Here is a 17,061-nt window from a genome sequence, read left to right as displayed (position 1 = left end):
ATCCAGAAATACGAATAACAAGAACATGAGATGTGATACCTATACACAGAACTTGGTAATCTTTACAAGACACAAGTGAACAATTTTCAGTCCCTAAATTTCTCAGCTTTGGAAATGCACCAAACGTGGGTCTGGTTTAATAAAGACTGAACAGAGGTGGTAAAATACAATCAAGTTAAGGCAGCAATTAACCGTAGGAACAAGTGACTTCAGAGATATTACTGTTACCCACAAATCCAGGTATACATTCAGGGTGAAAATGAGAAGAAATTCAGGAGTGAAGGAGGAAAAAATCATTTAAGTCACCAGCACAACCTCAAATTTACTGTGATATTCTGCAGTAATCCTGTACTTAAACCAATTGACTTTTGTGGGTTTGATCCCACTTGACATTAAACTGATATAAAATGCATGAGACCTTTGCACATTTTCCCCTCTGGTGAATCATGCTTGAGCAAGCCCTTCCCATCAGCAGGTGTTTGTACACATTGTACTCAGCCCATGCTGGAGGATGGCACTTCCCTGAATTACCCTAAATTTGCTCTTCCATAAGCAGGACAAGATAACTTTGATCACAGCCACATGGAAAGGGAGCTATTTCTTTCATGCATGATTTAAAAAAAAATCCTCACAGAAGCTCTGCCCACAGGATGGGAGAAGAAAATTGATAGGAAAACCAAATCTAGAGCACAGAATTCAAAGACCATTGCAATCCACTAAAGAGTTGTCGCATTCAAAGTACAACACAAAGGCTTGAAAACACAGCATGGACAGAGTGATTTTACTCCACATTAGTGATCTGCTGGTTTGTCTCAGGTGCAGGTACCGTGGTGTCAAGTTTCTTGCAGGACATGGAAGAGCAATGCTTGGGACAGTTACACAAAAGCTGTGACTGTGCTCTTGTACTTGCTAGTTGCAGCATGATAGATCTAGCACCTGAAGAGGACGTGATCCCCCACAGCAATCCTGCTTCCGCAGGTCACAGGAGAAAGCTGGAAGCACCACAAGGGATTAGCAGATTTTTCAGACATCAAGCTCCTCTTTATCCCCTCACTCTCCTTATTTCCACCCCATCTGATGCTTTGTTTCACATGTCTTCCTCAAGAGTCTCAACTGCTGCAAGGCACACACATCTCCCACAGGAAGCTGAGAGGACAAAAGGAAATTACATGGGAGCTCTCACCAAGCACCAGGGCTCCCAGCATTCAGCTTTTAAACTACTTGTGTTGGGTTAATGATAAAAGCTCCTTTGCACACCCACAAAGGAACACGGAAGGGGGAAGGCCGATCCTGCTGGGATGCTCTCACGGTCATCACAGGAGAGTCACCAGCCCATCAACGTCCATCTTTGCAAATCCAGGGGAGCAGAAGGGCACAATGGCAGGCAAGAAGCCAAATTAAAGACTCCAGGGAAAGAACACCATGTGTCTGGAAGGGAAGGGACACCCGATTGTCCACCAGGGCTGTCCCAGGACAGCTTTAGGCCCATGTCTGGGCATGAACCCCAGTGAGATGGACACTGGGAGCAAGTCTGGATCATCTCTCACCTAAGGAGGAGTTGCTTCCCAGGGCTGGGGGACACCTTATGGGATGCTGGGGAAGAACATCTTGAAACTTCACAATCTACATCAAAATAGTCCCGACCCAGGTGAAGATCTTCAGCACAACCCCCTGACTATTACACAGCGGGGCAGCAGCATTCTTAGGGAGTCAGAAGTAAATGAGCACCAGGGTTGGGAAGGATGAGTAATCACCTTTAACAAAACAAGGTTACAGCAAGTATTTCACTTAATGTTTAAGACACTTCTCACAAGACCCTTGTGAACCCAGAGCAAAATCCCAGATAAACACTGAGTTTTCAAAAGCACACCTGTACTTATCTGTAAGCTACTCTGCTGCTAAAGATATTTTTATTTCAATCCCCGAGGGAGGTTCAAGCACTTCACCCTCCAGAATTCTACAGACCTGGCATAAAAACAGAAGTAGTATGTGGAAACCATTTTGTTGTTGTTTTCAAGCAAACTGGAATTCTGGTTTGTGATAACACATCAGCATTTGTTTTCCAAACACAGCAACACTGCATATTTCAACTCATGGGCATGACTGCAAAACAAAGTCTCTTCCAGTAGGTAGAGAATGTCTCAGTATTTCTGTGCCTCTGCTCTTTCAAGATGTATTTGAAATCAACATTGTTTGCATTTCACACAAATGAGAGCAACATTACAGAAATTCTTTGACATTATCAGTTGATTTATACTCATTTTATTATAAAATAAATACAAACCAAAGAGTTTTTACATAAATATATTAAAAAAAAAAAAAAGTCTAATACTGAGTCAATAGGGTCTGCCTAGAAGTTTTGGAATAGCACCAACACAGAAGTCTGTTTTACAGAGAGGAAAAAGTACACCAAGAACCTTAAGGACACCTTCTCGTCAAGGCTGAACAGAGGAATCTGGAGGACCAGATATTCTCAGGTAGACAGGATTGTGCCTGTTCACAAACTTCTTCAGCATCCGAAACCTCTTCAGCTGAGCTTTGCAGCCTTGGTGGGATACATATTTAAAGTATTTGCAACCTAAGGAAAGGGAAAAAAAAAAAAAACAAACCCAGAAACCACACTAAGTTATATTATGATACAAGCAAATACAAAATGCTTTCATTGTTTAAATAATATGCAAACAGCTAAGAAACTTTTCAGTAATTAAAGGTATTAAAATGCAAGGCATGCTCATTAGAGACATAACTGCAGCATTAAATAATTTAGCCTCACTTAGCCCAGCAAACATTCTACATGTACCTAAATGCCTGTTATCTTGCAAAATGTATTTTTCTCTTTTATTTTCGTTCTGCAAATTAGATCAGAAAGTAAAATTTCAAGAGTATAACGCAGCATTGATATCATACATTAATTTGTTATACTGGATAAGGAAAATAGAGGCTGACATTGACACCAGTAAGTACTGAAACTTCATTCAAGAAAATCTGAACTGGAATGATTTTATTAGCCATCTGGAAATAAAATCTAATACTACTGAAAGCAAAACAAAAACTATCCAAAGAACTTCCAATATGAGGAACTGTTCTATGAAGCGCAGAAGAAAAAGTTATAGAAAAGCTGATGATGAACAAGTTGCCTATCAGCCAGGAGTCCAAACCAGTGCACAAGCCGTTGTCTCCACATCATATTCCCATTCTCAATTTAGCAGCTGATTCTTGGCCAGATCCTCCCCTTGGTTTTGGCAGTATTTCAAATAATGCTACTAAAGAGGTAATGATGGTTTTCATTCAAGACTGTCCCTCCTCTTTCCTGCATTACAACATCCCTGTGGTCCTTAATGACCAGCTGACCCCCAATATTGCTGAGAGACTGCCTAGGCTGGCATCAGCAAACAAACTCCCTGCAGTCCTCACAATATTCCCTCAGGAGGGTGTTGTGCATTTTGGGAGTTATGGTTTGAAGGTCAAACAAGACAAATAGTATTGTGGCTGCTCAACAAATATTCAGATAAAACTGAATTCTAAACCACAATAAGACCAGTTGCCTCACTGTTAAATATCAAACCAATTTAAATTCCTTTCATGTTCAGCTCCAAGGACAAGAATCTTTATTAGAAGAAAGAAACTGCATTTCTTCCAGGCAGCAGATCAGCTGCATCCCATGCCATTAGGGCTGGAACTAGACATTATTTCTGTTTTATGTAGTGAAAAGGAAAAAAAAAACCAACTTATACCTTTTCCCAGTAGGATTCCAGCCACCAGAGCTTTTTCATATGAAAGACTTTTATTTTCCTGCCAGTTCCTTTTTGCCAAGTAACGGCTAAAATGGAAGGCTGGCCACCAGTCCTTCCTGGAGTTCCACTCTTGCTTGATCCAGTCAAGATGCTTCTCAGAGCTGGAAAAAAAGTCAAACAAGTTACACAAAAGATTAAATTGTGATGGAAAGATTATTAGGAGACACTGAATGTTATAATCGGCTTGCTACAAATCTCCTAAATTGCCAACATAGACACACAGACTTTATACTGAAACCAAAACACTAATACAAGCATTTTTATATAAAACTAATAAATTTTTAAATCCCTGGCAACATATGTGAGGCTGGAAGTGAACTCTAGCAGTCTTATTAAGTCTGGACAATAACAAAGACTATGGTGTGAAATGAAACAAGCCCTTCACTTGCATGCCAATTTGTCAGTAGTAGCATGGAAGTTTCTCCAGGTTTGTCAACAAATGAGTAGTATGAAGGAACCTCAGGAAAGGTTTGTGTTACTCCATCCATACTTAAAGACTAACTTATCCCAAACAGTTATTACTGTTAGGCAATAAGGCCCTTAAACCAAGAATTTCAGCAACACAAACTCCTTCCAGCCCCTACAAGAAACACGGAGAAGGAGTTTTTGCAAGGGTAGCTAGAGACAGGACAAAGAGGAACAGCTTTAAAGTGGCAGAGGATGGGTTTAGATTGGATATTTGGAAGAAATTCTTCACTCTGATGGTGAGGCCCTGGGTCTGCCTTCCCCAATACAGTATTTGTTGTGGGGTCTGTCCCCGTTCTTCTCTCAACCCACAAACATTTTGCTATGTTTTCTCTCCCCATCCAATTCCAAAGGGGAGGGATAGAGCAGCTTTGGTGGGTGCCTGGCATCCAGCCATGGTCAGCCCACAACACTGCTCTAGTGGGAGGTGTCCCTGCCCATGGCAAGGGAGCTGGAACAAGATGATCTGTAAGGTCCCTTCCTACCCAAACTATTCTAGGAGTCTATGAAACTATCTGCAACAGGAAAGTGGCATTCCCATACAGTGACCAAGATGCCCCGAATATTTCAAGATACTCTGTAGTCGTGTAGGAAAGGCAAAAATGAAGGCAAAGTTAGATCCCACAGGGTCACTGTGTCCACTGCCCAAAGGCGAAGACTTGACACATTTGTTTCAACACAAGGCATCAGAGCTACTTACATTACAATTTGTTTCACCTGTCTTGCCAAACAGCTCCATGCTTTTGCATTTTCTTTCCAGCCAGCATAATCCAAGGCTGCAAAAATAACTTCAAGGCCCAGTCGACGTTTTTTTCTTTTCTCTGGAAAAAGATGGGGCTGATTAATGAATTACAGAGATCAGGATGAACTCATTAATAAGGCACAAGTGAAATACAGTTCTCCATTCTGCCCCGCCAAATGCTGCTACTTCAAACATAAGTTGTATTTATTGGTATAAATTTCTTGAAAAACTCAAGATTGTTCTCATTAGTTATGAAAAGCTGGCAGATGTGTCACGTGAACTGAAAAAGGGAGGTTTCAGACAAAATGTCTATTTGTCTCCCTCCCAAAGAAGAACCATAGAATGGTTTGGGTTAGAGAAGACCTTAAAAACCATCAAGTTCCAAACCCCTGCCATGGGCAGGGACACCTTCCACTAGACCAGGATATTCAGAGCCCTGAACGCTTCCAGGGATGGGGCATCCACAGCTTCTTGAGGCAACCCATGCCAGTGCCTCGGCACCCTGACAATCAAGAATTTCTTCCCAAAATCTCCTAAACCTCGCCCTGTCAATTTAAAGCCGTTAACCCTCGTCATATCAGAAGAGAGAACAATCTTTATTCATGCACATTTCACCAATCTGTTGACCTGCTGGGACATATCAAGCCACAAGAAGACAGCTTGGAATACAATTGATCAGCATGGAAAAAAAAATAGTCTTCAAACTGGAAGACTTTTCTACCAGCTTGGAGATAATGCTCCCTTAAAGAGAAGGAAAATTTTCTGTTTGATCAGAAACAATGAACTAAAGAATAGATCTATTCTAAGAAAAAAAAAATAAAACAGAGATCCCAAAAAGGGAATGAAGACTTCGGAATTCGGAGTAGGGTGCCTAAAAAAAGTTATTTTTGAGATCCTGCCTGTGCCTTACCATGGTTTGCTTTGCTCAGCCTTTCAAATGAGAAAGGCATTTGTTTACACAAGTTTGTAAATGACTGCTCATACATCCAACTAAGAGGTTATGGTGATGGGAAATTGGGATTTTAGTTGGTTTTTGGGGATTATTTCTTAAGAAACAAAACTACTTTCAAAAGCAGAAAGAAGGCTGTAGGATAATCTGGAATAGTTTTCTGAAATTAGCATATATGAAATGAACAAAGGTAAAGACTTACTTGATTTTTGAAGCATGGTATTAAAATCTATCATTAGTTCATGTGAAGGAACAATATCATGCAAGATCTGAAAAATAAAAAAACCCAAAACCCAGATAGGTTATTTTAATGAGAAAGCTTTTGAAGACTTCTGCCTGACCAAGAAAAGCACAGGCTTCAGAGCTTCGGGTCCTTTTAGTTCAGAAAATTAAGCACTTTGGTGCCTTGATATAAAGAATGGATCTCTAGGTCCATTTTGCACATCTGTGACACCATGGATAAATACCTTGATGGCTGCTGATGAACACTGCATGTGGCAAATACAACATTCTGGAGGCGCAGCCCAAATCCATATCCAGTGTCCCCTTTTGTGAAGGCAACGTCATTTTCTCCCTACGACAGTTCTAGGTCCCCTGTCCACTGCTCTGGATTGGATCAGTTTCTGGACTTATTAAACCATTTCTATGATTTATCTCTGTTTTGTAAGAGACTCATGACCAAAGCCACTGATAAAATCCACCCAGGACTTCACACAAATCTGCTACAGTTTCAAAGTCTAAACCAAACAAAACAGCCTTACAAATCTGTTTTTAAACACTTGTGCTAAAAAAAGCACATTAGTGCCATCAAGTGGCAAAACATGGTTTGCAAGCAGTACCAAGGGCAAGGAAAGCAGGAATTTAAAAAATCAACAAGGTCTGGTCTGCCAACGACCAGCAGACATTAACTTCTAGCTTTGATGCACAGTTCATTGGAAAAAAAAAAAAAAAAAACCCACAACCTAATTGCCAGACAGGATCAATATGTGAAAGAGCAGGCAGTTAATGATTTGTACAATATCGTAAAGATCAAACTGTAAGAGAAATCAATGGACGCCATGCACAAGACTGCTGATACAGACTCCTGGAATCATGTGAATATGTCTTCTGAGCTTGCTTACTGACTTCAAGTGATATGATGTACCAGTTAAAGGCAAAACAAGAACTGGAATTCAAGGACAGTAAAGGATTCTGCTCCCTCCCACTAACTTCCCTCTAACCCTCTACTTCCCACAAAGAATACAACAGCATAGGTAATGTTACAGAGCTCAAGCAAGCTGTCAGACCACCACATGAGTGACACAGACTACATCTCTAAGGGTACCTACCTTCAGTGCAGATATGAGGGATTTCTTTGATTCACCCTGCCTCTTGAGGAACTGACAGAGGTAGACATGAGCATTGGGGTTAGCAGGGAACTTGGAGTTGTAGGCATATTCATTCAACACTTGGCGGGCCTCGTCGTGGTCTCCATAGAACTCCAACAACTGCAAGTTAAGTCTGTCATTAGTTCATCAGATACAGGCAACCAAGCTCTTACAACTAATTTTGGACCGCCACAGAGCCAGCCAATAGCACAGTCTGTATCAAAGAGCATACAAGGTAATGCATATTAGATAATCACATACACATCTGTCCTAATTTTACTGGCTGCCCTCTGCACAGAGAGACAAGAATTCACACACAGAAGCGACTCTGGGAGAAAATGCCTTAACACTTACTTGTCAAAGGATTACCATCACTTGCTCACTGGAAAGAGATGCTGAAGGCACCTGCCATATCTCTAAAGACAGAACTTGGCAGATGCCAGCACCGAGGAAAATTCTTAAGACATGCTTAGAACAGTCAGAGTTTATCAGTGTTTACAAAAAGTAAAAGATCTCTTTAAAATTATTAATTCTTAATTACAATTCCTAACCAGATATTTAAATAACCCAAACCAAATCACAGAGGGGCTGCATATTTGGCATCTCTAACATTCCATGTATCCAGCGAAAATTACCCTGCCAAAATTCAGAGAAAGTGTTTTCAGGAATTTAAACTAAAGCAGCTATGCTCCAATTTCTGCAGCACCACAGAAACAAAACATGTAAGCTGTTTGTCTATTTCTTTTTCTTTTTCTTGACAATGCACAGATAAAAGTTCTTTTTGTACTCTGCTCAGGCTCTGCAGCTCTACCAGGAGTACACTGGGCTCTATGTCAAAGCCAGTGACTCAGACATACAAATGTGTTGCTTTTGAAATACTTTGTTTCCACTCACACAGTGAAAATAAACTGCATATGGGCATCTTAATGAAAATTAGACAGGGAAACACAAAAGGAAGCCATCTGTAAAACATGCCCTTACATCCACATAGCATTTCACAAAGATGTCCCAGACTCCAGGTATTTTAATAATCTCCTTCAAGTTCACCGCTGCCTTCCGAAAGTAACCATGCATTTCCTGCTCAACAGCCAAGTCTGAAAATCCATCCTCACCTACCAAAACACAAAGGAAGGTCACAAAGTTATTAACTCTGCCAAGCACAGGGATCGTGAAGTGCTGCACCTAAGGGATGATCACATTTTGCTAAGCAAGGACTCCAGCCAGAGAGCTCTTAAGAAAAGACTCCTCAGTATTGAAACAAGAAATTTGCACTGTTCCTCATTCATATTAGTAATCAATTTCAACTTATGGAGCACAATGAGTTGTACTCCAAGAGAAGATGCTACCAGCACAAGGTCCATAACCCAAATTCAACATCTGGTTCTCAGAGAAACAGAAGATCTAGTGTAAGTGATAAAACACTGCCAGTAGGTATATACAGAACCACATGTGACACATGTAGCAACTTCCACATCTTTAAGCAAACTGAAATTCAAACACAAGTCTTGAGGGCTTTGCTATCACTCAACATTCCAGCAGCAATCAAACACTCGCACACCTGTTAAGCCACTGCTTTAAGGGAATGCACTCCTTAGATCATTATTTTAGGTGATGCTGGCTGGACACAGGGAGAAAGAGTTTCGGAAGAGCATTTCAGGGAACTTCAGAGAGTGCTCTTTTGGTGCCACCATCCCTGCTGATACAGAATTCTGTACCAGCCACACCACCACACACAAGTTTGGTGAAGGGAAAGGTGTCATTGCAAACCACAGCATCTGCATGAGCAAGCTGAAGCTGCAGCCCAATCCAAAAACACTCACCATGCTCTAACAGGATGTTCTTCTGCTTAGACCAGCTGTAGTAGTCCAAGAGTCCTCTGTAAGCCTGAATCAGCTTCATTTCCTTATCCTGAATGGCTGTTTGCTCTCCAAACCTCCAGCTTTCTGCCAGGGACAGGTTCTGGTAGGCTTCATCTATTTGCCCATTACAGAGGAGATGAAAGACATGTTCCAAGCAGACCTGCAACCCAAACAGTCCAAACCACAGCATTTCACACTCAAATGCAGAGATTCTCAGCAATACAGCAAAGTTCTGCACACATGTGCAGAAAAAGAGGAGACCGACATGCATAAAAAATATTGCCAACACAGGCAAAGAATTTAAATGATTTGTGTTGTCTCAAAAACCTGCTAGTCTTTAACGAGCACTGTACCTATTTCAGAAGATCTAAAAATGACCTGAGGAAACCCAGCTGGGCTGCATTTGCTGAGTTTTCAGAGCACCTGAAAGAGGGATGTCCCACCACCCTGCCAGGTTGATTGGGCATCATAAGATAAAAGCCTAAAGCTTCAGTTAGCTCCAAAAACCCTTGTATGGAACTTCTTTTGGAAACCTGTAAGAACATGATAAAGGACAGAAGCACCATCCCAAGTGAGAAACAGCCAAGTAAGCCAAACCAATATAAGTTTGAATGAGCCACCACTGGAAAAAAAAATTAAAAACCCCTTAGAGCTGTGTGACACAGGTGTGCACAACATACAGTTTTATAATCAGATTAGCTACTCGAAAAGTGAGAGGTTAAATTTTAAGTACAAATGTTTAGTCAGGAGCACAGTGGTCAAATTAAAGACTGGAAATAAAACTTGGCAGGTAATTACTTCTATTTACATGTCATTGGGACATGCACGAAAATTAATTTGACTGTTCCAAATTCAAATTAAAAGCTTAATTAAAGGGTTTTTAAGCACTTCTAAGGACTGAGAACATGCATCCGTGATCAAATATACAGCTCAAATGAGATAAGGTTAGGTAAAAAATGACCTTCAAATATCATCCAATTGGTAATTCAAATGTTGAGTTTGAGGGTTTTTTGACCCTATGTCAGTAGTACATTGCAAAAGAGATTTGGAATTTAATATTCAAGTAAGTGTTCAGGTAAATGTGAAAAATCATCAGGGCTGCTTTAAGTACACTCACCTTCAAGTACCTTTTTACTCCTAAAGTTTTCATCTGTTCCATGAAACAGTTGAACTCTTTCATACTGCTTTGAGAATGATGCCACAAAATTTCACTTCCTATTCTCCAAATCATCTATTAATGGGGAGAAAAAAAATCAAAGCCAACCTTAGTACAACAATTGCAACAGATACCATACGTACAATCTTACTTAACTTATAGTTACTGTAGGACATGAAAAATGTACATTTGAACTGCAAATAAAAAATACTACAAAGCATTAGGTACTGCTGTGGTAACCTACCTACTCGTCCAGTGGGACTCTTAGAGTCACTCAGTGGGTGCTTCAGAGCTGCTCATTACAAATGCAGCACTCCAGAAGAGCTTAGAAAACTGCATGCCAGAGGGTTCCTCCTCCCTTCACTGAAATTTATGTTCTTCTTTGATATGACCCCACTGAGACACAGCTCTTTGAACTCAATAGCAAAGATTATTTCCAAGCTGATGTAGCTCCCCAGCTGCATGCACTTGTTTGCAAGGTCTGCAAGCTAACCATATTCAAGTACTCCATTTATTCAAAAGCTCTGATCTTTTCCTTCCAGCTGCTTCCAGCTCAACACCTGCAAGGAGATTTGCAGCTACTGGAAGAGCTGGTAACAACCTAAATAGGCCACCAACTTGCAAACAGATTCTGACTGATGGCATGCCAGAACCAAACACATTAACTGCTTTTCCATTTTAGAGGACTACTTGGACTTTTCATAGATACACTGCTGATGGAGTGAATTTACACCAAGCCAAGTTTTCTTCTGTTGTGTCAAGGATCTATTTAAAATAAAAATCAATACTGTGATTGGCTAATTAAGACAGATGTTGGTACTGAAGTATACAGATGCTGCTTTGCAAGTATTTTTTCAGCTGCAAAAGAACCCAGACAAGGAACATGGGCTTACCTCTGATGGCCCAACGTGTTCTCTGGAATAGTCCTTTTCTAGTGACTCAATATAGCAGGTCAGGAATTCTGCAGCCCTCTTCCACTGCCTTTGGAGCAAGGCATCCTGAATGTAACTTAAACAAGCTTCCTTGCTCTTCTTGAAGCTTAACTTGTGTTCATTGGAAGATACTAAACAAACAAAAAACAAACAAAAATCCACTGAGCCCACAGCTGTCACAGCCCTTATTCAGGTATCCACTCGTTCTCCATTTCAGCATCCTTCTTGTGTGGACACTGCAGAGTCAACTTAAGCTCTGTGGTTTTGAAGACAAACACACCTGGTAGTCCACAGGGAACCGAGACTATGGGAAAAGCTGGGAATGTGATATGAAATGACATTTTCCTTAAGGAGCACACAGCTGTGCTTGAAATTTCCATTAATTTGAAGCAGTGAATAGCCAATTATGTCACACTACTGCCTTACCAGAATCAGGGAGCCACGGTGCTTTGGTAACTTCACAGTACACGTTGTCATATTTTGGGGACTACACTTGTCACTTCTTAATCATCACCTAAGTTTGTGAACCCACAGTGCTGCAGATTTGTGTGCACACAAACAAACCATTCCAGTGCCAAAGGCAAAGCAATTCCCACAAAGATAAACATAGAGAATTATTCTCATTTGAGTACAAGGCTGCAAAGAGGCCACTTGGCCTTTTTATATCAATAGTAGTTCAATTTATACTGAAACCAGCACAAAACTGGAACTTCATTCCCATGATGTCTGTTTAAAGCTCACAGCTGTATAACCCTACAACGATGCTCATCCATAAAAAGCCACCTGAAGGCACATGAGGAGCTCACCAAGACACCTCCTACCTGGATGCTGTAGGCAAAGGAATAACTCAAACAATGCCTAAGCCAAGTAATCACAGAACCATTAGGACTGGAAGGGACCTCAGGGATCATCCAGTCCAACCCCCTGCCAAGGCAGGGTCACCTGGAGCAGGTGACACAGGAATGCATCCAGGTGGGATTTGAAAGTCTCCAGAGAGGGAGACTCCACAAACTCCCTGGGCTGCTTGTTCCAGTGCTCTGCCATGCTCAATGTAAAGATCTCCCTCATGCTGAGGTGAAACCTCTTGTGCTTTAGTTATGGCCACTGCACCATGTCCAGTTGCTGGGCACCACTGAAAAGTCTGGCATCATCCCCTCGGCACCTGCCTTTGAGATATTTGTATGCATTAATAAAATCCCCTCTCAGTCTTCTCTAAAGAGGCCCAGCTCCCTCAGTCTCTCCTCATAAGAGATGTTCCAGACCCCGAATCATCTCTCCACTGGACTCTCTACCGGGGTGCCATGTCTCTCCTGTTCTGAGGAGCCAGAACTGGACACAGCACTCCAGACGTGCCTCACCAGGGCTGAGTAGAGGGGCAGGATCACCTCCCTCGACCTGCTGGCAATGCTCTTCCCTATGATACCATGGGCCCTCCAGCCCGCAAGGGCACACCGCCGATTCACAACATAACGACGGCATTTCCAACCTATTTCCCGGCGCTAGCGGACGATTTGGCGGATGGAAGCCGAAACTCCGTGCCACCATTCGCACGGCAGCACCAAAGGGTTCACCCAGAACGCACCAACGCTCCGCCTTACCCGGCTGCGGCGACAGGAAGGGAAGGTGCAGGGGCGGCTGCAAGACCGCCTGAGCGGCGGGGCTCCTTCTCCTCTTTCTCTTCCCCGCCGCCTCCTCATCCTCCTCCTCCAGGAAGCTGTCCATGGCGCCGCGGGCAGCCGGGCTCCGACCTCACCTCGCAGCTCGGGGGGCGGGAGGCTCCGCCGGGGGCTCCGCCGGGGCCGGGCCGCCCCCTCACGGCGGCGCGTCCCGCGGGGGCGGGGCGGAGATCCCGGCAGGCGCCGCGCCCCGGGAGGCGCGGGGCGGGGCGGTGACTGCGCGTGCGCGCTGAGGGGCGGGCGGCGCGGCCGCCATGAGGGGGGAGTGCCGTGCTGCGCAGCGATTCCTTGTTTGCGTGTGGGAAGGGGAAGTGAGGGGTGCCGGCCAAGGGTGGAGCACGGGGGATAGCTGAGAGTGTGCAGAGCGGTGTTTATTTCTAGATGTACCACAGTCAAAAACTTTAATAAGTCCGAGTGCCGAGTCCTGCACTTTGGCCACAATGATCCCCTGCAGCGTTATAGGTTGGGGAAGGTGTGGCTGGACAGTGCCCAGGAGGAAAGGGACCTGGGGGTGCTGGTGACAGCAGCTGAACGTGAGCCAGCAGTGTGCCCAGGTGGCCAAGAGGGCCAGTGATATCCTGGCCTGGATCAGGAATGGTGCGGCCAGCAGGAGCAGGGAGGTCATTCTTCACCTGCACTTGGGACTGGTGAGGCCACACCTCGAGTGCTGTGTCCAGTTCTGGGCACCTCAGTTTAGGAAGGACGTTGAGATGCTAGAACGTGTCCAGAGGAGGCAACGAGGCTGGTGAGGGGCTTGGAGCACAAACCCTGTGAGGAACAACTGAGGGAGCTGGGGTTGTTTAGCCTGGAGAAAAGGAACTCAGAGGTGACCTTATCACTCTCTACAGCTTCCTGAAAGGTGATTGTAGTCAGGTGGAAGCTGGTCTCTTTCTTCAGGCAACAACTGACAAGAACGAGAGGAAATGGTCTTAAGCTGCACCAAAGGAAATATAGGTTGGATATTAGGAAAAAGTTTTTTACAGAAAGGGCAATAAAGTTTTGGAATAGTCTACCTGGGGAGGTGGTGGATTCACCATCTCTGAATGTGTCTAAGAAAGACTGGATGTGGCACTTGGTGCCATGGTTTAGTTGAGGTTAGGGTTGGGTTGGACTTGATGATCTTGGAGGTCTCTTCCAACCTAATGATTCTGTGAATCGGTGTGACTAGAACCGTGGCTAACGCACAGTTACTCTAAAAGTAAATTAGCGAGCTCCTCCTGTCTCTCTTTCCATTAGCGGTATTGTTACTTCCCTGTTCTTTTGTAACTCAGTCTACAGAATGAAAAGATTCTGAATGAAAATCCTGTGCATTGTAGAGCACTAATATTGTCTGTGCTCCCACAGAATACCTGGATTTTGGGAATCCATCTGCTTTAGCCGTGGCATCTGGTTTATACAATTTTGTGCTGGAACTTGTTTCTTTAAACTACTTTGGAACTGAGTTTGCCCTGGACTGTTTTGAAGTGTGTAAAGTCCAGTTTACCATGTAAGATCTCACAGAGTGTGGGGTTTGGTTTTTTTTTTAGAACTGCCCTGGCATGGGAGAATGAGTAAATAGTAAACAGGTTCAGATTAAAGGTTCATGTGATGCAGTGTCCTGGTTCTGCTGTGATCAATAACCAATGTTGGGAATAGTGCAAGGCAGAACAGTTGTTTGCAGCATTTAAACACTTAAACCTCAATATCATATGGTATGATATGAAATTTAATAAATAATATGGTATTTAATAAATCAATGTGGGGATAACAGAAGTCTCCCTTTGCTTTTTCTTTATTTTTAATCCTGCGTTCTTCCCATACAGGCCAGCATTTCAGTTCATAAGTATTGTTATTAATGGATAATTAACTTACTTGACTGATGACAATAAACTGTTACACAGCACCACATCTTTATCAGTGCCATCTTCTTTGACTGCCCTGTATCATTTGTACCTTGTCTGAGTGCCTTGCTGATCACTGATGTTCCCCAAGTTTGATGTCACTTCCTACAACGTTCCTGATCTTGTGTTAGCTCAGTATTCTAATTTCAGAAACAAATTTATCTTTTTTTTTTTTTTTTTTTTTTTTTTTTTTTTTTTTTGTTGGTAGAAGTTCTCATGTTTGCATGCAAGGACATTTACATTTGGTTTGTTATTTTTATTTTCCAATTGTACATAAGTGTGTGTTTCCTGATCCTTAAGTAGACTTGGCCAACTGATCTTGTTAATGGGTAGTACCAGCTACTTTAGTAGATATTTTAGTGCAGAAGAGAAAGGAGAGCTGCTTTGTAAGGGTAGATGAATGTTAGATACCTCATGTACAGTGGGACTACATTCATAGCTGAATACATGTTTCCAAGATTGAGGTTGAAGACTGGAAGGAAATTTTGCCTGAAATATCTTAATTGAACCAAGTGAAATATTTTTCTTTTCTTTCACACACTGGGGAAATTTGGGTATGTTAATAAGTGGCTACTACATTATTACCCTGAAATACTTGAAATGATAAGCAAATACTTGACAGCTGCAGTGGTAAACTTGTGTCTATGCAAGCACAATAAAAGCAGTGACTTTTACAAGAGGTGTGTGATCTTGTTTTTCTTCACACCTCCCTTTCTTGCCCTTGTCTTTACAACCACAGACACTGTTACCTTTTATCTTGGTCTTTAATAAAGAAAAGCTTGATAATTTTTACTTAATGGAAAATAACCAAACAGGACCTAATAATGTGGGCATTGCACAACAGGAAATATTAATGTTGAGGAAATAATGCTTATCTTTCACTTATACAGTTATCATAAAATGTGAATTCAATGTATTTACTTCCATATTCTAAATTGTGATAAACTTCTAGATTTTCTGAGTTAGGCTTTCTTAGCGATTTTAATCAGCCAATATCAGTGATGGCAAATAGGTGTCACCTCCTTTTCTAAGATGTGAAACGCAAAAATGTCAACAAAATTGCAGGAGAGCTACAGCCACTATACTGCACTAGGTCTGAAGAACATACATGAGCAGTGGGTGAATGAATCATTGCATTCCTATAGCACCTGGGTCCTGGGGATGCACAGGACTGTAAGAAATGCCAGGCTGTCCATGGGATGCTGGGCAAAGAGGTACCAATACCTGCTTCTACCTTGACACTTTTTCATCATGTGATTGAAATATTAAACTGCTCTAGGTGGGGGCTGAAAATGAAATACGTATTTTTCAGAGATTACAGAGGAGTAACTAAGCCTGGATCTAAGGCCTTGTGGAAATGAGAGTGAAAATCAGTAGGCTTGAGGATGCAAGAGGAACACATGAATTAGCAACAAGGATTGCTAACTCTTGACATGTAGCATTTATAAGGGCTCTTGAAAAAACCCTCAGCTGTTTTGACAAGCACAAAAAAAAAAAAAATATTCACCTTGACTATCAGTTCTATTAATTCTATTAATTTTGGGAGCAGCTTCAGAATTTGCTCTGGAAAGTAGAAAAAAACTTGAAAAATTTGGTCATTTGATTCACCAGGAAGAGGATTCTGTTATGTCACAAGTCCTTTCTTAGCTGCATCTTTTATTCTCTTTGCCTACTCGGGCTACTGCACTGAACAAACAACATGGGTCTAGAAAAGAGAAAGCGAAGTTTTGTTCATCTGCATCGTGACTTCTGCTGTCATTTTGCCTTTTTAGATCTCTAACGCAATATTAAGGTGATGGATGTGACGAAAAGGCAATAGCAAGTGCAAGCACACTTGTGAGTAGCACATCTTTCGGCTTGCAAATGCTCCCCAGTTGAAAGTACCAGCAAGTGGAAGCTGCGGCCACAGACGGGCAAGGATAGGGCTGTGGGGGAACCCTGCGCTTTCGGCCGCTGTGAAACCCAGCACTTTCCCCGGTGGGATCACGGCTGAATGAACTCCTCCGCCCGCGGCACCGCAGGTGTAACCTCAGACTCTCGGAGGCCACCGGGGCAGCGGCGCCTGCTCCTCTGCAGCAGAGATAAGAACTGCTCGGCGGGGCAGGAGGGAGAGCAGCCAAGTGCAAGCTCGGATCGGTCGTGTCCTTACAGGGCGGCACCTACGCCCTCCCTGTAGGTTCTTGTTACTCCAGCGATCCTCAGCGAGAGAAACCCGCACAGATAAGCGGCAGGACTTTCCTT

The 17,061-nt window shown here is 42.7% G+C and overlaps 1 protein-coding gene across 1 annotated transcript; it reads right to left on the bottom strand.

Annotated features, from left to right (window-relative positions):
* Positions 1–2,317: 2,317 nt before the first annotated feature.
* TAF1A (TATA-box binding protein associated factor, RNA polymerase I subunit A) lies at positions 2,318–13,073 on the bottom strand. Its single transcript, XM_040058820.1, has 10 exons — positions 12,863–13,073; positions 11,226–11,395; positions 10,294–10,407; positions 9,138–9,336; positions 8,299–8,429; positions 7,279–7,437; positions 6,153–6,219; positions 4,960–5,080; positions 3,735–3,895; positions 2,318–2,578 (listed from the first exon to the last, which is right to left on the bottom strand). The coding sequence occupies exons 1-10, from the start codon at positions 12,984–12,986 to the stop codon at positions 2,436–2,438; spliced, it is 1,389 nt and encodes a 462-aa protein (XP_039914754.1). The 5' UTR covers positions 12,987–13,073; the 3' UTR covers positions 2,318–2,435.
* Between the last annotated feature and the right edge of the window lie 3,988 nt (positions 13,074–17,061).

The sequence above is a fragment of the Hirundo rustica genome, chromosome 3 (genome assembly GCF_015227805.2).
Source record: "Hirundo rustica isolate bHirRus1 chromosome 3, bHirRus1.pri.v3, whole genome shotgun sequence".
NCBI lineage: Eukaryota > Metazoa > Chordata > Aves > Passeriformes > Hirundinidae > Hirundo > Hirundo rustica.
The sequence above is the reverse complement of the archived record's forward strand: the minus strand, read 5'-3'. Positions and strand labels throughout refer to the sequence as shown.